The sequence below is a fragment of the Bombina bombina genome, chromosome 2 (assembly GCF_027579735.1).
Source record: "Bombina bombina isolate aBomBom1 chromosome 2, aBomBom1.pri, whole genome shotgun sequence".
NCBI lineage: Eukaryota > Metazoa > Chordata > Amphibia > Anura > Bombinatoridae > Bombina > Bombina bombina.
The window spans coordinates 816,377,965-816,399,770 of record NC_069500.1 but is presented as its reverse complement, the minus strand read 5'-3'; the positions used below and the strand labels follow the sequence as shown (position 1 = coordinate 816,399,770).

General features: G+C 36.6%; 1 protein-coding gene across 1 annotated transcript in view; it reads left to right on the top strand.

The window, feature by feature from the left end:
* The window catches only part of MYO1F (myosin IF), a 228,463-nt gene that overhangs the window by 186,400 nt on the left and 20,257 nt on the right, over positions 1-21,806 (top strand). The window contains exons 17-23 of the mRNA XM_053703064.1: positions 1,683-1,789; positions 1,904-2,002; positions 2,528-2,672; positions 4,142-4,256; positions 9,297-9,466; positions 18,005-18,150; positions 21,320-21,466. Coding sequence (XP_053559039.1) covers positions 1,683-1,789; positions 1,904-2,002; positions 2,528-2,672; positions 4,142-4,256; positions 9,297-9,466; positions 18,005-18,150; positions 21,320-21,466 — 929 coding nt within the window. The remainder of the gene's footprint in view (positions 1-1,682; positions 1,790-1,903; positions 2,003-2,527; positions 2,673-4,141; positions 4,257-9,296; positions 9,467-18,004; positions 18,151-21,319; positions 21,467-21,806) is intronic.

Genomic DNA, 21,806 nt, shown 5'->3' with positions numbered 1-21,806 from the left:
CTGTAAATACACATATAAATACATAAATACATATGTACACACACACATACTGTGTATATATATATATATATATATATATATACATACATATCTATCTTTAGACAAGTATATGTATGTAACTCTATGTTAAAGTCCTTTGCCTGCCTTTTTTTTCTAACACTATATTTGAGACCTTTTTTTTGTGCAATTACTTTGTAATTTATTTTTTATGTGTTTTGTGACACTTTTTTTTCCACAAAAAAGTTAACTAGAGCTCTGAGGATGCGCTAACCCGACGAGCGTTAACTTGAATTGCGCTCAAGCGATCATGTTTACTTTAAACTTGTAATATGAGTGAAAAACCAGATGCTCGCAAACACCCACAATATACCCCTTATCGCTTGTGCGTTACTGTTGGAGCTCCCCTGTAATTTGGCCTAAAATGTTTGGTTTTCAAAACATTAAAATAAAGTGTCCCACAACTCCCTATAAAATATAGGATATACATTTTTTATATTTTTTTAAAACAATTTGCATGATGGTTGGGAATATGCTTGTGTTAAATGATAAAAACTTCACATAACAATAATTATCTGGGGGGGACTCAGCTTTCTTCAGTTCCTATTTTATTTTTTAAGCCATTTCATTGAGGCCCCTTCCTTCTTTACAGATTGTGCTTGGTTATTGCTGGAATAGGAAGAAGAAGAGAATGGAAAGAGCTGTTACCCACTATAGAGTTAATCTCAATACTTTAGAAAACAACGTATCTAATGATTATCAATTGAAAAACACCATTAAATTCTATGGGGATTTCAGTAAATAAGTAACTTGATAAAGTTTATTTTCTATGTCACTGTACATGTATATTTCTGTTGAAGCATAAAGGCACAGAATGCTGGGAAATAACAAACAATGTGGCCTAATGACATCACGTGGATTATGTTCCAATGATCTGTTCCATGATAGTCAAAAAGACATATTTCTAATGAATATTTCCCTATAACCCAGATTAACATATTTAAATTACATCACTTGCATGTAAAAGTAAAGCATATCTAATTGAACATTTTAGTAAAAGTACAGGGGTTGTGAAGAGGTATAACTCAAACTTTAATTTCAAATTTATTTTGTCAGGTGAAATACACCTAAATATATACTTAAAGGGACATTAAACCACAATATTTTCTTTCATGATTCAGATAGAAAATACAATTTTAAACAACATTCCTATTTACTTCTATTATCTAATTTGTTTTATTCTTTAGATATCTTTTGTTAAAGAAATAGCAATACACATAGGTGAGCCAATCACATGAGGCATCTAAGTGCAGCCACCAATCAGAAGCTACTGAGCCTATCTAGATATGCTTTTCAGGAAAGAATATCAAGAGAATGAAGCAAAATAGATAATAGAAGTAAATTACAAAGTTGTTTAAAATGGTATTCTCTATCTGAATCATGAAAGAAAAAATTTGGGTTTAATGTATCTGAACCTGCAAAAATCTATGCAGTGATTGTTCATAGAGAACCAAATTAGCCACAGCAAATGACTCTAGGAAAATGGATTCCTTTAGTCTTCTCAAGTGGGGTATCCCTGATGATTTAAATACATTGCCTTTGCAGCACAGTGCTTGATTGCTTATATGTGCTATAAGCTAAATGTCCCTTTAACATCTTTACTTTCTCTCTCTTTCCCTCTGCAGAAACAAGCCAATGACCTTGTAAACACTCTAATGAAGTGTACTCCTCATTATATCCGCTGTATCAAACCCAATGAAACCAAAAGGCCCAAAGACTGGGAGGAAAACAGGTAAGGAAAGAAAATAAGTAATACATTTGGGGTTCCATGATCAATGTGGGGTTTCTCTTCCCCAGCTAGGTCTGGTTTCATATGTAGTCAGTACTAAATATCTTCTCATCCTAGAGTCAAACATCAAGTAGAGTATCTAGGCCTGAAGGAAAACATCAGAGTGCGCAGAGCTGGTTATGCATATAGGAGGGTGTTTAATAAATTCTTACAAAGGTAAAAAAAATAACAAAAATAAAATAGGGTTATTTGTTGTTTGTTTACACTCTGTCCTTCATCATTACATGATACAGCTGACCCAAAGGGGCATATGTATCAAGCTCCGAATGGAGCTTGATGCCCCGTGTTTCGAAACACAAGTTATGAAGCAGCGGTCTAAAGACTGCTGCTCCATAACCCTGTCCGCCTGCTCTGAGCAGGCGGACAGGAATCGCCGGAAATCAACCCGATCGAGTACGATCGGGTTGATTGACACTTCCCTGCTGGCGGCCGATTGGCTGCGAGTCTGCAGGGGGCGGCGTTGCACCAGCAGCTCTTGTGAACTGCTGGTGCAATGTTAAATGCAGAGAACGTATTGCTCTCCGCATTTAGCGAGGTCTTGCGGACCTGATCCGCACTGTCGAATCAGGTCCGCAAGACCATTGATAAATAGAGGCCTAAGGCTGGGAGCTTGACAGGGTTGTAGGATATTTTCTTTCATAACAATATAATAGTTATATTTGTTGCCTACACCCACACCAGATACGCCATCCTGACACCAGAAACCTGGCCAAGGTGGAGAGGAGATGAGCGCCAGGGAGTACAGCACCTATTGAGATCGGTAAACATGGATTCAGATCAGTACCAGATGGGCAGAACCAAAGTGTTTGTTAAGAATCCTGAATCAGTAAGTTCCCAAAACTGTCTGTATTTTACCATCCTGAATTATATTATGCTATTTATTATTATTATTTATGCTGTCATCATTTAATTGTAAAGGGTCATTAAGGCAAGAATTTTCTTTTGCGCTTATAAAAGCAATAACAACAAAATGCTAAGAAATGAAGGCGTGTGTCTTAGCCAGCCCACTTTCAATACATATATAAATGTAATAAAACCCGCTAGTAGGCAATGCACATTACAAACTATAGTATGTTTGCTCAAAAGGCTGAATGGAATAACCCAAAAGCTGTATTGGTGGAAAGAGACGAGCCAAACGGGCAAGAAAAACTACTTTCAAGCACAAGCTCTGAATTAGAAGGAACAAAGGAAAATGTGTAGAGTGCACCTCTGAGATAGAAAGAGTAATTGGAAAAAACAAAAACATTTTATGTTACTTCCAAACTTTCAGTTTAAGTTTCAGAGAATAGGTCACTTCCCTATTATATGTTAGTATTACATAGTAATTAATTCAATAACCACAGCTTTTTTATCACATACAGTTAAAGGGATGTATCCACTGTGTTCCCAAGCTCTCTGTATAACACTTATAGAAGATATATAGTCGTCAGAAGCAAGGGTGGTTATAGCCTATACAATTTAGTGAAGAAAGAAGTTGACCAAAAAAGCAAAATTGGAGTTGGAGCGTTACACCTGGTGGACCTCATCTTCTGCTACCTAATCCTAGCATTTCTTTTAAATGTCCTCTTGCCCCTCCACCTTTATTTGTACTGTGTAGAGCATTTCACATGTAAAAAAAACCCTGCACTACTGTGAAAGTTCATGGCAGCTGGCACCTTTTAAGGTTTGGATAACTAGCTACAGTAAAATCCTAAAATTGACTCTGGTCAGATTGACAAATGAAGAAGAAGAATGTATCTTCTAACTTTGGTGAAAACAAAATACAGGATAATCTATCCTTTTTACCAAATTGCCCCATTCCTGTTTCCCTCTTAAAGGGACATTGTACACTAGATTTTTCTTTGCATAAATGTTTTGTAGATGATCCATTTATATAGCCCATCTTGGATTGTTTTTGTAAAAATCTATAGTTTTGCTTATTTTTAAATAACTTTGTGCTGATTTTCAGACTCCTAACCAAGCCCCAATGTTTTAAATGTATACTGATGTATGCAGACTTCAGACTGCTTCTTTTTGTATAATGGGACTTTTCAAATGCAGGTGAGAGGGAAGGGGGGTTCTGCTAAAAGCCCCTTTCAGTGGGTGTCCCAGGCTAATATCATCAACAGTGCTAAATTTGGACCTTCTAAGTACGTTTTTAAAAGGTTTTATACTGGATTTTTATATAATTATCTGCTCATATTATTCTTTATAGTAGTGTCTATTACATGCAGTTAAATGAAAATTGGTGTATACTGTCCCTTTAAGTGTTTGCTGTAGTTTACCTTAACACACCTGTTGCTTTCACATTTGCAGCTATTCTTACTGGAAGAAATGAGGGAGAGGAAATTTGATACGTTTGCTAGGACCATACAAAAAGCATGGAGACGTTATATCGCCAGGAGGAAATATGAGCAAATGAGAGAAGAAGGTAAACGGAAATGTGTGCCCTACACAATGTATATTATCTGTTTACAAAAATAGCTTGTACTATCACTTGCTTAAATGTCCACATATCAAGGTCATTCAAGTTAAAGAGAGGCCCTTCTTTATAACACTGGAAACCTGTCCACCCCAGGTTTTTAGGGAGCAAGTCGGAATCCACTGCCAGAATTTATGATTGCACTACCAACTATGCACCAGCAGGACTTTAACCATACCAGATGATGTCTGTGATGTTGTAAGTCTGCCACCTCTGGGGGTCCATACGTTAAAAATCGTCGCCCGCAAAAGCCGGCGACGCCAAGATTTACGCTGGTTTGGTATCACATATAAGGCGTAACCTAGAAGTTACGCGCGTATATTTCTGCCGTCGCCCGTAGTTTTTTGGGCTATAGGCAGGTATACCAAACCAGCGCAGTTTGGTATCCAATATGCAGCGTAAGGACTTACGTGGCGAAAATGGAGAAAACGTACTCCATTTTCACCTCGCCACAAAAAGCAGCCGTAAGAAGCCTTACGCTGACTATTGGAGCCCCGTAACTCCCTAAACTGGCTGCTAAAATAAACCTAACACCTAACGCATGCGCAATGTCTATCTCCCTGTCAACCGCGATCTTCTAAAATAAACCTAACACCTAACGCATGCGCAGTCTATCTCCCTGTCAACCGCGATCTTCTAAAATAAACCTAACACCTAACGCATGCGCAATGTCTATCTACCTGTCAACCGCGATCCCCCCCCCCCAAAATCCCTAATAAAGTTATTAACCCCTAAACCGCTGCTCCCGGACCCCGCCGCCATCTACATAAACTAACCCCCTACTGTGAGCCACTAAAACCGCCGCCATCTACCTTATCTATCCCCTAATTAGAACCCCTTACACCGCTGTCATCTACCTTATCTATCCCCTAATCTGACCCCTTACACCGCCGCCACCTATATAAAAATTATTAACCCCTAATTTAATCCCCCTATACTGCCGCCAGCTATATTAATATTATTAACCCCTAATGTAAGCCCCTTACACCGCCGCCATCTCTATTAAAATGATTAACCCCTAATTTAATCTACCTACCCCGCCGCCAGCTATATTATCTATATTAACCCTAAGTATATTATAGTTAATATAGGTATTACATTATATATATTAACTATATTAACCCTAATTATATTAGGGTTAATATAGTTAATATAGTTACTATAGTATTTATATTAACTATATTAACTCTATCTAACCCTAACACCCCTAACTAAATTTATATTAAATTAATCTAATTCATTTATAAACTAAAATATTCCTATTTAAATCTAAATACTTACCTATAAAATAAACCCTAAGATAGCTACAATATAATTAATAATTACATTGTAGCTATGTTAGGGTTAATATTTATTTTACAGGTAAATTGTTAATTATTTTAACTAGGTATAATAGCTATTAAATAGTTATTAACTATTTAATATCTACCTAGTTAAAATAATTACCCAATTACCTGTAAAATAAATCCTAACCTAAGTTACAAATACACCTACACTATCAATAAATTAAATAAACTACAAACATCTATCTAAAAATACAATTAAATTAACTAAACTAAATTACAAAAAAAAAAAAAACACTAAATTACAAAAAATAAAAAAAAGATTACAAGATTTTTAAGCTAATTACACCTATTCTAAGCCCCCTAATAAAATAATAAACCCCCAAAATAAAAAAAATTCCCTGCCCTATTCTAAATTAAAAAAAGTTCAAAGCTCTTTACCTTACCAGCCCTTAAAAGGGCCTTTTGTGGGGCATGCCCCAAAGAATTCAGCTCTTTTGCATACAAATACAATACCCCCCCCCATTACAACCCACCACCCACATACCCCTATTCTAAAACCACCCAAACCCCCCTTAAAAAAGCCTAACACTACCCCCCTGAAGATCTCCCTACCTTGTCTTCATCACACCGGGCCGAACTCCTGATCCGATCCGGGCGATGTCTTCCTCCAAGCAGCAAAGAAGAATTCTTCCTCCGGCGATGTCTTCCTCCAAGCGGCAAAGAAGAATTCTTCCTCCGGCGATGTCTTCCTCCAAGCGGCAAAGAAGAATTCTTCCTCCGGCGACGTCTTCCTCCAAGCGGCAGCAAAGTCTTCATTCTTCCGGCGGCATCTTCAATCTTCTTTCTTCGCTCCGCCGCCGCGGAGCATCGATCCCGGCCGACGACTGAACGACGAATGAGGTACCTTTAAATGACGTCATCCAAGATGGCGTCCGCCGAATTCCGATTGGCTGATAGGATTCTATCAGCCAATCGGAATTAAGTTTGAAAAATCTGATTGGCTGATTGAATCAGCCAATCAGATTCAAGTTCAATCCGATTGGCTGATCCAATCAGCCAATCAGATTGAGCTCGCATTCTATTGGCTGATCGGAACAGCCAATAGAATGCGAGCTCAATCTGATTGGCTGATTGGATCAGCCAATCGGATTGAACTTGAATCTGATTGGCTGATTCAATCAGCCAATCAGATTTTTCTAACTTAATTCCGATTGGCTGATAGAATCCTATCAGCCAATCGGAATTCGGCGGACGCCATCTTGGATGACGTCATTTAAAGGTACCTCATTCGTCGTTCAGTCGTCGGCCGGGATGGATGATCCTGGTTCTTGTTTTCCTGCTGTCTGTCCTACTGATAAGTATTTGCTGACCAAGAAGACAGTGAGTCAATGAGAGAACTCTGAATTCACATTCCTACCAGTATTTGTGTTAATTATAAAATCACAAAAAAAATTATTAACAATTGTTAATTGCAAGTGACATGAATTTATATTATTGGATACTAGTCGATAAGCCTGCCCAGAGGGCAGTCTAATTATTTTTAAACTACAGATGTAGAAACAACCTATTTTGTAACTCTTCTTTTATATAAATATTTAAGCTACAGGTGAAGCAATACTATAATTATAATGGACTACTGTCTTAAAAATATCAAAACATTGCAAGTAAAACTAAAATTAATAACGCCTTAACCGTCAACAACCACATCACAATACACCTAATTACCCTATTAACTCCTAAACTGCAAAAAACCCACATCGCAATACACCTAATTATCCTAATAACCCCTAAACCGCAAAACTCCTACATCGCAATAAACCTAATTAAACTAATAAACCCTAAACCGCAAAACCCCTACATCGCAATAAACCTATTTACCCTATTAACCCTTAAACCGTAAAACTCCCACATCGCAATAAACCAAAATTACTTATTAACCCCTTAAACCACCAAAACCCACAACGCAAATAAGGCGACCCTGGAACTGAAGACCGCGGAGCCATGGAGCGTGGAGGATCCTCTTCGTATGATCTCCGCCATACACTGAATAGTGAATTCAAGGTACACGATTAAAGATGGTGTCCCTTGAATTCCTATTGGCTGATTTGATTCTTCCAATTCAAATCAACCAATAGGATTAGAGCTACTCAAATCCTATTGGCTGTTCAAATCAGCCAATAGGATGAGAGCATCAAGGTGAATTATTTTGTCCTCGCGCTGCCATCATTCCAACTGCTGACGGCGATGGACATTACAAAAAATCCACCCACCCTGCCATTATGAAAGAATCCACCCACCCTGCCATTTTCGGAATTTACCTGGAAGCAGCTTCGCTGCATTCAGGTGTATTCTTTTGTCCTTGCGCTGCCAACATTCCATTGAGGATGCGTGCGCAACTGCCGACGGCAACGGACATTACAAACGCAATTATAGTATAGATATAAAAAAGACACATTTCAACACAAATAGTTATCATCAATATTGCATTAATTAGCCCCCACATTTCACTTTTGAATTTACCACATATATTTTACTTATGTGACCCATGAAATATCGGTGCAAAAACTCTGGGATAAGCCTTTTTCACATAACTGTTCACTTGGGTCTAAGAAACCGCTTTTCCAGTTATATAGTATTCATTCAATAGCACTTCTAATAAATTGGAATGATATAGAAAAATATTTTTTTTTTAAATATGTATTCACATGGCAAACTCTATCAGATTGGAATGGGACTTTATAGTATATATTGGAGAGTGGACTCAAGCTCACAACACTGACACAGATGACATCATCAATGACATCAGCTGACACAATTTGATTTGCATGAATAATATTTCTTAAGATTTAGGGGCCTATTTGCTAAAGCTCTCTGCTCAGACAAGATTGTCTAAAAAGATTGTTTAGTTCTATGAAATCCAATGAAGCATTCTTTAAAAATAACATTTAATTTAAAAGCTATGTATCTTGCTAATGTGTGTAAACTTAAAGTTGGCAAAAGAAAATAAGCTGAGCGAGAGCAGGGGCAGCAATGCATGAATCTTAATATGGGGAATGAATATGCCCCACAATTTCCAGTCCCTACATGTGAACCTTGTCCATCCGATCAATAATAAATCTACCCCACAGTATAGTGCTCAGCAAAATTAGAAGTTTAAAAAAAATTATTGAAAGTTTTATTTAAAATGGTAGTCAACTATGCATTATATATTGTGGTAATAGTACACATTAAAATTTGTATTAAAAGGGTGCCGCAAAATGCAAATTTAAATTATGCAGTAAAATTCCTACTCTTAGTATGTAGGAAAAATGTAAAGGTATAGGAAAGTCAAAATTAAACGTGCATGATTCAGATAGAGCATGTAATTTTAAGACACTTTTAAATTCTATTTTATTTTCAAATGTGCTTTTTTCTCTTGGTATCCATTGATAAAAAATATTATGTACATATGCTACACTAGTGGGAACAAGCTGGTGATTGATTGGTGCTTGCATACATTTGTCTCTTGTGATTGGCTGATTAGATGTGTTCAGCTAGCTCTCAGTAGTGCATTGCTGTTGCTTCAGCATTCCTGCAAATTTTTGAGAATCAGGCCCAAAGTCTTGAGGTTGAGAACTAAGAGACAGACAAACCCTATGACATGATCGTAAAGTATCATAGTGTGAGAGCATATTGTTTCACTATAACTTCTTATAATCCTTAGCTTCTAACATACTTTACGGCTTCAAAGAGCGACGAAGAAACAGTATCAATCGCAACTTTGTTGGAGATTACCTGGGCATGGAAGATAAGCCAGAACTCCGTCAATTCATGGCCAAACGAGAAAGAATTGACTTTGCTGACTCTGTTAACAAATATGACAGAAGATTTAAGGTATTTTTTTTTCTTCATAATCAGCAACAAATACAATTTACACAAACACATCAAAATGACATTTAAAAGTACAGCTATGGCCTAAGAGAGAAGGGAGAGGGTAAAAAGAGAGACTGGAGAGAGAAGGGAGTCAAGAAAAATAGTTAGAAGGGAGAGATAATAATTATTAAAAAAAAAAAATCTTATCTTAGCAAAGATATTCAATACGAATCCATTCACTTGGAACTTGACCCCCAAGCCCGCTACATCATACATATTTGTAAATTAAATAGTCACCTGGTCACCCTAGTGAACATTTATTCTCCTAACTCCAAACAAATCAAATTCTTGACAAAATTACTAAAGTTGGTGTCAGCTGTGAAACAGGGTGAACTAATACTAGGAGGGGACTTTAATTTGATATGGCACCCGGATCTAGATAGGTTAGGACCCAAGATATCCACGTTAGAGAGAGCAACTCACCCTCTATTCAGGGCTTTCCAACAATATGACTTATATGATCCCTGGAGAGCGACTCACCCACAAGATAGGAAATGCACATTCTTCTCCCCCCCACACAGATCATTCACCCGCATAGACTACTTCTTCGTTAGCACCAGAATGTTAGATAGTATATCTTCTACAAATATATTACCGGTTTCCTGTTCAGATCATGACGCTGCTACTTTAACTACGAACCCACACGTTAGCCTTCATTCTCCTCCCATGTGGAAGCTCAAAGATTACCTTATTACAGATCCCCTCATTAAAACAGAGATACAGGAGAAGATACTAGAATTTCTAGACGTCAATGACAATCAACAGACCTCTACGGAGATACTATGGGCCGCCTTTAAGGCCTTTCTCAGGGGTCATTTCATTGCCATTGATGCAGATAAACGCAGTAAACAGGGGCCCCCTTAACAACTCTCGTTACCCGTCTCAGACAACTCCGACAAACATTAAATGCATCTTACTCCAGTTCAGTAACCCAAGAAATCGTTGATGTTACCAAACAAATTCAGGAGTTAGAGCTCAGAAAGACGCACAACACATTAGAGAAATTCAAGAGGATTTTTTATCACCATAGCAACAAAGCCTCCACACTTCTCGCGGCCAAACTCAGGCATTGCACAGCACAGGCCAAAGTTCTATCAATCAGAAACTCAGTGAACAAATTGGTCTATTCTCCTAAAGATATAGGTAAAACATTCCAAGATTATTATCACTGCCTGTATAATATAAAAGAGAACCCAGATTACTCCCCTCCCGATGCGGATAGCATAAAAAACATTCTTAAGCTCTCTCCATCTCCCCCTCCTCTCCATAGAGAATGCCACCATTCTGAACAATCCTATCACACAAGAGGAAGTTCTAAAAGTGATTCAGAGCTTGAAACTAGGCAAATCCCCTGGCCCGGATGGCTATACTGCACGCTTTTATAAATCTTTTCAATCTATAGTAGTCCTGATACTGTGTAGACTATTTACCGAGATTATGCAAAAGGGAACCGTCAACAGTGAATATCTAGAAGCAACCATCACTACTATTCTGAAAACCGGGAAAGACTCTGATCAATGTAGTAGCTACCGGCCCATATCGCTTCTTAATTTAGACATTAAATTATACACTAAAATATTAGCCGAACGACTCTCAAGCGTTATTAACCCACTGATCCATTCAGATCAAGTAGGGTTTATACCATGCAGAAAAGGACCGGATGCAACTAGGAGAATTCTCAATATTCTCTCAGTTATGGAAAGGAAGGGGGTCCCGTTTCTCGCCCTGTCTCTGGATGCTGAGAAAGCGTTTGACAGGGTGAGATGGGAATATCTCTGGCTCACGATGGAAGCCTTCAACCTTTCGGACACCTTTGTACGCGCAGTTAGGGCTATCTACTCGACGCCCACAGCTAGAGTTAAAGGAGTAGGCTTCAGATCCAATACTTTTCAAATCACCAATGGTACTAGGCAGGGCTGCCCACTCTCGCCCCTTCTTTTTGCACTAACAATAGAACCCTTAGCACAAGCGATTAGACTCCATCCGCATATCACAGGTGCACAATTCGCAACGTCATCACACTCCATTTCATTATATGCAGATGACATAACCCTATTCCTTACCTCACCAACTACCTCTCTCCCTGCTGTTTTCGAACTTATCAATTAATTTGGCCGCTTATCTTACTATAAATTGAACATTAATAAAACAGTGGCTCTATATTTAAACATTCCTCCTCAAGAACTTTTTCTCTTACAAAAAAAGTACCGTTTCCAATGTAATCCTTACACTATCAAAGTTTTAGGCACATCTTTAAGACCCAACCCGGAGTTCACAATAGCTAAAAACTGCACAGAGAGGCTCCCAGAATTCAGGAATCTTCTTCTCACTTGGGAGTTCAAAGAAATCTTCATTTATACCTAAGCTCACCTATTTATTCAGATGTATACCATATAACATTCCCAGACCCCTATTAAACAGGTTACAGAGCCTCATAACAAATTATGTTTGGAAAGGCCACAGGCCTCGGACTTCTAGCACCACATTACAGAGACCAACTACGCACACGGGGGCTTAGCCCTACCCAATCTAATTCTTTATTATAATGCGGCCAGATTGTCACACATACACGACTGGTCAATCACCACTGATTGCCTGTGCTGGATTGATTCTGAACTGTTCACTCTACCACCAGGACTCACACTATCTGACTTACCATGGATCCCTACCCACTACAGAGGAAAACTAGATAATTTACCACCAATTGTTATAGACACCCTGAAATGTTGGGATCACATCAGACACAACTCAGATCTAGCACCCCACCCCTCTCCTGCTCTCACTTTGACTGGAGCTCTCTTCTGTCTCCCGGACTCTCATTTGAAGTCTTGGCAAAACCTACAACCCGTGTTAGTGACAGATTTCTATGACCAGGGTCAATGGATTGCACACTAGCAATTTTGTCTGAAATTTCATATCCCTACTTCTTTACGTTTTGAAGCTTTCCGACTTAGCAATTGGCTGAAATCCTGGGGATTCCCCAGACAAGATTTGAGATCTCTTACCAAATGGGAGACAAAGTGGCTGCAGGGACATAGTCTTAACCACGCTTTGTCTTTTCATTATAATCTTATCCTTGAACCTACCACTCTCCATAAAATTTCCCAACATAAAGCCTGGGAGAGACTGATAGGTTTTACAGCTGACACTAATGCATGGCATACACGAATACTCATAACCAAAAAACTCCTTCACTTTATGGGAACTACAATATAAAATTATAGTGCGATGGCACTTAGTACCTTCCACATTAAACAAGATATATGGCACTCACTCTTTCAGATGCTGGCGAGGTTGTGGACAGATAGGAACCCAGCTACACATATGGTGGTCTTGCCCCAAGATACGCCCCCTTTGGAGATGGCTTTTCCACACTTTTAATCTACTCCGAATTGACCTACCCTTCAAACCAGAGATAGCCTTACTCCACATCACAGGTTCTCTCCATTATAAATTATATTAAACAGATGGAGTTATACTTCTACAGATCGCTAGACAAAACTGATTTCTATTATGAGGTTTGGTTTCCCTGGATGGAGTCCTTCTCAGACTAGAATATACCCCTCAGTTACAACTGCAATTTGGGGCCTGCACTCCCCTCCCCTCCCCTTTTTTTTTTTTCTTTCTCATCCCCTTCACCTTATCCCTCTACCTACTCCTCACCCTCTCCCCTTTCCCCATCTCACCATTTATGGATACATTCGCTGCAGGGACACTCATCAGATACTTACTATTTATACCCTTTTATCTTTTCTCCTTCACATTTTATATTACTTGATTCAGCAATTTATAGCTTTGACAGCATTTCATTCTCACTGGATACAATAAAAAAACCCATTGAGATATTTGGTTCTACTAAATGGCTTACCCAAGAATGTGAAACTGCACTAATAACTGTATGCTCATATGTTATACATTGTGTCAATTCTTGGTAATGTACTGATGTATTTTTGAACTGAACTCTCAATAAAAAATTGTTATTTAAAAAAAATAAAAAATCTGCAGGTCTGCTATCACCTTCCATGACTGTCAGCACTCTCTGCACTATCTATGTTCAACAACTTCCTTTTTCTATCCAGCTGTTGTCTTTCCCAGAACCTCTAGTTGATGTTTCTAACGGCTATGAACTTATTTTTGTTAATTTATTACTGTATATAGCATTATTTAATTTGCTATGGTATAAAATAAAAACAATATTACAAAATGTTTCACAATGGCTTAGCATATATAAAGAGGGGGTGACGTAGTGTGGTGTGGGTGGGATTAGAAGTGGCGAGTAACATTTTGTCCTGGCTAGTAGCTTAGCACTTGAAATTTCGAGTCCTATATAAATATATATTATACAGTATATATATATATATATATATATATTTATATATATATATATATGTGTGTTTATGCATTTAGATGTGTATATATGTATTTACAGACATATATACACATATAAACACAAATACAAATGAATACAGCTATATATATATATATCAAAGAAAACCAAAAATTACTAATGGCACTGCACAATTTTATAAAATAGGGTAGCCTATTATTCTCTGGATTAATTTGTAGAATATAGTAATGTGAATTTGTTTATAATCCAGATTTAATATCTTGCAAGGTGGCTGAGGTGCTGTGTACTGGTTATTAGAGACAAAAGATATCAATCCTGAGATTGATGGAGTGTACACCTGAATAGCACTCTTCCCCTATTTAGTAATGGCAAAAATTGGAGCAGGTGTAGAGGTCAGGATTGGGAGGAGTATGTGACGATATATTAAAATATAACTTTTATTAGACAATTAAAAATAAAAAGCAACAACACACACAATAAACATATATACTTTATTAAAATCACAGGATAGGGTCTGGGTAAGTTCTCTCCGTGAATCACGGGAGATAGGAGTGGTTGTGATAAATGTTTAAGAGAGCCTGAATGTCAATGAGACATCAGGGTATTCTCTTAAAAATATATATTATTTCGATATTGGTAGCACTGGCTCAGTATCAGTAGATACGCTAATTGGCTTGGATATACTGTGTGTAATTTATAACTTGCGGTGGAATTCAATTTTTATATTTATAAAATTGAATAATGGTAGTGCAACTTTCAAATATTCTCTTAGAAATCTGTCTGAAATTTATATAGAATCAAGTATTCTTGGCTTGGAAACATAGGATAGTTGCTTAATGGTATAGTGCTGTTCGTGCTATATTTTTATGTTGGATATAGCAACTGTAGCTTTTTCAGACCCAAATTCTGTTGCAATAATTTTCCAAGTTATTGAATTTATATCCCCCTATGTTTGTTTCATTTGCACACTTATCACTGTCTTGTATATTTTTTGGTTACAGTGCTGCTGCAAGATAGCTGCTCCTCGTAAGGCTGGCTTAGTATTGCTTATGCTGATAGTTTTCTGTTTGAACGTATTATCGTATTCAATACTCGATATTTTTAAAGGCTATATGCTGGTCTTAAATAGACCGTTTGCAATATTGGTTATATACTATATAGATATAAATCAGATTACAATAACTCAGAACAAACAAAAAGAAACCAGAAATTAACAATATTGGGAAACTTTTACAATAATAAACAGCAACATATTCATATTACAATATTAATACTGATAATAAACTCACCCACCATCACTTTCAATATTGTAAATTCACCCTTCACTTCTCACTGTTTTTTTAGTTTTTTTTTTTTTTTTTTTTTTTTTTTTTTTCTATATAAATTTCAGACAGATTTCTAAGAGAATATTTGAAAGTTGCACTACCATTATTCAATTTTATAAATATAAAAATTGAATTCCACCGCAAGTTATAAATTACACACAGTATATCCAAGCCAATTAGCGTATCTACTGATACTGAGCCAGTGCTACCAATATCGAAATAATATATATTTTTAAGAGAATACCCTGATGTCTCATTGACATTCAGGCTCTCTTAAACATTTATCACAACCACTCCTATCTCCCGTGATTCACGGAGAGAACTTACCCAGACCCTATCCTGTGATTTTAATAAAGTATATATGTTTATTGTGTGTGTTGTTGCTTTTTATTTTTAATTGTCTAATAAAAGTTATATTTTAATATATCGTCACATACTCCTCCCAATCCTGACCTCTACACCTGCTCCAATTTTTGCCATTACTAAATAGGGGAAGAGTGCTATTCAGGTGTACACTCCATCAATCTCAGGATTGATATATATATATATATATGCATTGTGGCTCTTTAAGTAGCTGAAAACATGAAAAATATTTATGTAATATTCATATTTAATAAAGTGTTTATATATACAGAAATATGTATTTAACCCCTTAATGACCAGCAATGCATCCTATACATCATTGGTCTTTCAATGGCGATCGCTTTTTTGATAGCGCAGTCTCGCCGCCAAACTTTTTACTTTCAAATTGTAATACGCATGTTACCTGACTCGTACAAAAAGCTTACTTCTAGCGAAGTTGATGTGCGAGCGAGAGCACAAAATACCGCTCCACTCGTAATCTTGCTCATAATGTGGCCACAGGTCAGATGAGTTATTACTACTGACGATCTTCTGGAACTTCTGATTGGTCATAGAACATTATTAGAAGATACAAATCTATAATGAACTTCTATTAGCTGCTGTCTGACTACATTACTGGTGGGTCTCAATAATTTCTATAGAATAAACATTTTTTTGTGTTAGGTTCTATGCAACACATTCACTAAAGAATAGAGAGATAAGATAGGTTTGGTGAAAGGCTGTGCACAATAATACAGAAACTAAAGAAGATAGATAAGATGCACCGAGACTCTTTCAGTCTTAGGGAATAACAGTAAAATGGTTTGAGGTATAAACCTGAATTACAGTATTTACTCATATGCTCTTGATACATATATAAAATACACCAGAAAATCAAGTAGAAAAGTAACAATGTCGGTCTCTGTAGGTTTGTGCTATGAAACAACTCACAACAGTTGGAAAAAGACAAATGCAATGAGTATTTTAAAGGGACTCAAAGTAAATACAGTAGATTTGCATAATCATCAATTGTATGATATAAAGACAATGCAATAGCACTTATATTTATCAATGTGCGAGCGGACATGATATGATGTAGCGTATCATGTCCGCCGCACAACGATAAATGCCGACAGTATACGTTCAGGGGTAAACATCTTAAAAAGCCTGGTGGAATCCATGTTCATGGTATATTTTGTTTTGGTCAATTATGGACATTTGTAAATGAGCTTGTGCTTTGATCTAGCCAATTCCTGTGTAGAATATTGCAGGCTCAGGTAAATGTCACTGTGCTTAAAAAAGGGATAGAAAGGTCATTATTGAAATGTGCATGAATGCATTTCAGTATTAAATAGAAATATTTTTGCAATATTCTTCAAATAGCAAAAATGCTTCTAGTAAAATGTATTGCCATTTCAGGGGCATACACACATATGCTACGTGTGCCTAGAAAATCAGAAGCTAAACTCTGTGTCTGTTTAGAGAGCTGGCTGTGGTGTGTATTGCATCAGTGAAGACTTAAAGGGACAGTCTAGTCAAAATTAAACTTTCATGATTCAGATAGCGCATGCAATTTTAAACAACTTTCCAATTTACTTATATCATCAAATTCACTTTTTTCTCTTGGCATTTTCTGTTAAAGGCTAAACATAGGTGGGCTCAAACTGATTTCTAAGCCGTTAAAGGCCACCTCTTATCTCAGTGCATTTTGACAGTTTTTCTACAGTTATATAGTGCTAGTTCATGTGTGCCATATATATATATATATATATATATATATAACATTGTGCTCACGTGGAGTTATTTATGAGTCAGCACTAATTGGCTAAAATGCAAGTCTGTCAAAAGCACTGAAATAAAGAGGAGTCTGCAGAAGCTTAGATACAAGGTAATCACAGAGGTAAAAAAGTATAAGTAACAGTGTTGGTTATGCAAAACTGGGGAATTGGTAATAAAGGGATTATCTATCTTTTTAAAGAATATACAATTTCAAGTATACAGTCCGTTTAGTTTGTGTCATACAAGCCAGTGCTGCCTTTCTAAGAAGGTCTGGTGTTTGAATACTGGTGCACGGTCACTTACAGTATATGTGCGTATGCTGCTGACAAAACAGTAATACATTTTACTAGAAGCATTTTTGCTAAAGGAAGTATATTGCCAAAAGGCTTTCTATTTAAAACTTAAATGCACCTATGTAAATTTCAGTTTTGATCTTTGTGAAACGTGCACATGTATTTTACAGAAAAACAAAGACAAAATAAATTATTAATGTATACTGCAATGTTTTATTTTGCTTATTTTTTGGGGGGGGAGATTAAATGTTGAGATTTAAGTCTATTTTACGATGAATAGCAGCAGTTAATTTACAAATGTATTCTATTTAAATTAACTTATGCATACATTTTGTACCTGGGGCTTAAACAGCTGCCCACAGAGGATCATGCATGTCTGCATTCAACTAAAATAACATCATCTCTTCCACAGAGTATTAAAAGAGATCTTATTCTCAGCCCCAAATATATTTATTTGATTGGACGTGAAAAGGTAAAGAAAGGACCTGAGAAAGGTCAGATCAAGGAAGTCCTGAAAAAGAAACTGGAGATTCAATGTGTGCAGAGTATTTCTCTCAGGTGAGTTGGACATAGCAAACTCAAGGGTTGTTTAAAAATTATATATATATATATATATATATATATGTGTGTGTGTATAGCTGACATGCATGAGGAGAAGACTGGCATTTATATATAATTTGCCAACTGTTTATTGAGTGGAGCTGTTTTGGGAGAAATGTTGTGGGTAGAATGTTGTGGGCAAATAGAGCAGAGTTGGTGATGTCATGTGTGGAGCCAAGGCAGCCCCTGAAAAACTGGACAGCTGTCAGACTGCCTAACCAATGACAATCCTGCAAGATCTGGCATGGTTGGGAGGTATTGAAAACTCCAAAAAATATTCTCTGCCACTAGAATATTCTGAGGCTACATTATACAGTGCCTCCTTAAAGGGACATAATACTCATATGCTAAATCACTTGAAACTGATGCAGTATAACTGTAAAAAGCTGACAGGAAAATATCACCTGAGCATCTCTATGTAAAAAATGAAGATATTTTACCTCACAATCTCCTCAGCTCAGCAGAGTAAGTTCTGTGTAAAAAGTTATACTTCACCTGCTCCAAGCTGCAGGTAAAAATAAAAAAAAATGAAGAAATGAACAGCAGCCAATCAGCATCAGCAGTGCTGAGGTCATGAACTCTTACTGTGATCTCATGAGATTTCACTTAACTCTCATGAGATTTCATAGTAAACTTCCTTTACCTGATTGGTGAAATAATATGAGAGTTCACGAAGCTCATTCCCTAAGATGTCCCAGGACAAACACACTAAAATGCTGCTTAGAAATCCTTTACAATGGGAGGTGGCTACTGAGGAACTTTTGAGGTAAAATATCTTTCTTTTTTCCATAGAGATGTTCAGGAGATATTTTCTAGTCAGCTTTTTACAGCTATGCTGCATCACTTTCAAGTGTTTAAACATTTGGGTATTATGGCCCTTTAAGGGGAGAAAAGAGGGGAAGGCTGCCGCTTCCATTTTCCTTCTGCAACTGCATTTGTTAGCAAAGTTATTTTGTTTTAGGGGACAGTAAAATGAAAAGGCATAAAAAGTATACCTGGACAAAACAAATCTGCATTTGCACTGGGAAATTACAGTTTATAATCTGTGTTTACCAGCATTGTCAAAAGTATAATACAATTATATTCAAATATTAATTTAATTTTTCCTTGGAAAACTTAACGAGAGCACAGGTGAAATAGCCAGCTGATCAGTAACCATGGTTACTAACCTGTGCTCACCAATCATCTAATTACTTCACTTGTGCTCTAGTTAAAGGGACACAACCCAAATTGTTTTCTTTTGTGATTCAGATAGAGCATGCAATTTTAAGCAACTTTCTAATTTACTCCTATTATCAATGTTTCTTTGTTCTCTTGCTATCTTTATTTGAAAAAGAAGACAGCTAAAGCTATTTTTTGGTTCAGACACTGGACAGCGCTTGTTTATTAGTGGGTGAATTTATCTACCAATCAGCAAGAACAACCCAGGTTGTTCACCAAAAATGGGCAGGCATCTAAACTTACATTCTTGCATTTTAAATAACGATGCAAAGAGAATGAAGAAAATTTAATAATATGAGTAAATTAGAAAGTTACTTAAAATTGCATGCTCTATCTGAATCATGAAAGAAAATGTTTGGGTTCAGTGTCCCTTTAAGATATGAAAATCTGGCCTTTTAGGAGTACTGAAGTACTGGAGTTAATAAATACTGCAGTAAATCATTTGTCTGGTCTGTCTGTCTCTCTCTCTCATCCCCTTAGCTACTCTCCAAGAACAAAAAAGTATCAGCATATCAGTTTATTATACTTTTGGCTATTAGAAAATGCTATACTGCTTCAAGGGATGTTAAACACTAATTATAAACTGCAGTTTTATAAGTGAGAAGCATTACACCACACATGTAGCTTATCTGTTTGATTAACCAGCAGTGTTATGTGCCTTATCTGCAAGTTGCTAAATAAATAACACAGTAAAATCAAAATTAGGCCACTTTGCAGAGGGTACTAATCTATACCTCCCTGTCTCTCTTTCTTATTTGCCACTATTTTTCTCCATCTCTTTCTGTATCTTTCTCTACACCCAGCAATAACAGTTTAATCTAATTATATATATATATATATATATATATATATATATATATATATATATATATATATATATATATATAATACTTCAAAAGCATTTCACCAAGCACCAAAATTAAATTAAATGTTCAAACTTGTGTTTTATTCTATGCAACATTTGTTTCCATTGAAAATTAGTTTACAAACTTTCGTGGGGCTCTAGTGAATAATATCAGATTAGGGCAGTTTTTTTTTTTTTTTAAAGTGACTCAGTTTCAGTATTAGTAGTCCATAATACATACCAAGAATGTATAGTCAGTGGTGTATGTGCATAGAAGACAACATTTTCCTTTAAATGTGGAAGTTGTTGACTGCATGATGACACTATTAGGCAATCAAAAAATAAGTTGCATATGAAAAAAAAGTATTACATTTCACAACAAAATCAGGACGTCTGTCTCTCTAAATCTTTTCTTAAAGGGACATCAAAATTCAAATAAATGTGTATGTATACTGTGTGTATGTGTATATATATATATATATATATATATATATATATATATATATATACATACACACACAAACACACATATATACATACATACAAAACGAAAGTCTGGTACTCTCTTGCAAGCACACACAGCTCGAGCAAAAGCAAAATAGAAGAGTTAGTTACAGCATTTGGCCAAATGGTGATCGGCTCAGGACCACATCCTCTATTATCCCTGGGTCCCTAATCTACAGTCACACAATGCATGCTTTCAATCAAACACACTGAGATACAAACAAGGGTTTGTAATTTCCCTAGACACAAACAAAACATAGAAAAGGATTGTACTCTCAAACCGAACTGGGTACATATCACATGACCCTGCAAAACTCAGAGCTCTGGGTGCTCGCCAGTAGCAGCTACACAGCTTTCAGGGACTCAGAGTTAAACCCAGACAAACCTGGGTTGAAAGCCCATATGGGGAAATTTTAAAACAAAAGCTCTGGGTGCTCACCAACACTCACAGACAGCTACACTCTTAAACTGTCTGATAACCACATGTAACATTTATATAAATCAAATGGGTAGTTGGCATTGCTACAATCTAAACTTAATCTTCTTGACCCCAAACAGCACTCGCCAGGATGACTTCTTTATTCTACACGAAGGGGACCATGATACTCTTCTGGAGTCCGTGTTCAAGACAGAGCTCATTAGCCTGATGTGCAAACGCTATGAGGAGATGACTAAAAGTAAACTGGCCCTCAACTTTGCTGACACGTAAGATACACAAGGGAGGAATTCTCAGCTGTAGTGTTACACAGAAAAAGTAGCCAGTCAATAACTGCAACAGCTTTAAAAAGGAGAAATAACGCATATTTTAAATAAACGTAGAAGAATATCATAGATGTGTTTGTGACTCCCTTGTCTAATATAAAAAAGGTGCAAGGATGATTATGCAGTATGGTGTTTTATGGAAAGAAAAGTGGCAGCTTGATTTGAGACATACTACTTAAAATAATGAATAGTGTTGCTATGACAACATAGCTGTGTAATGGAATATTATCTACATTTTAAAAATAAGTAAATAAAAATATGATGGAAGAGAAAAGGACAGAGG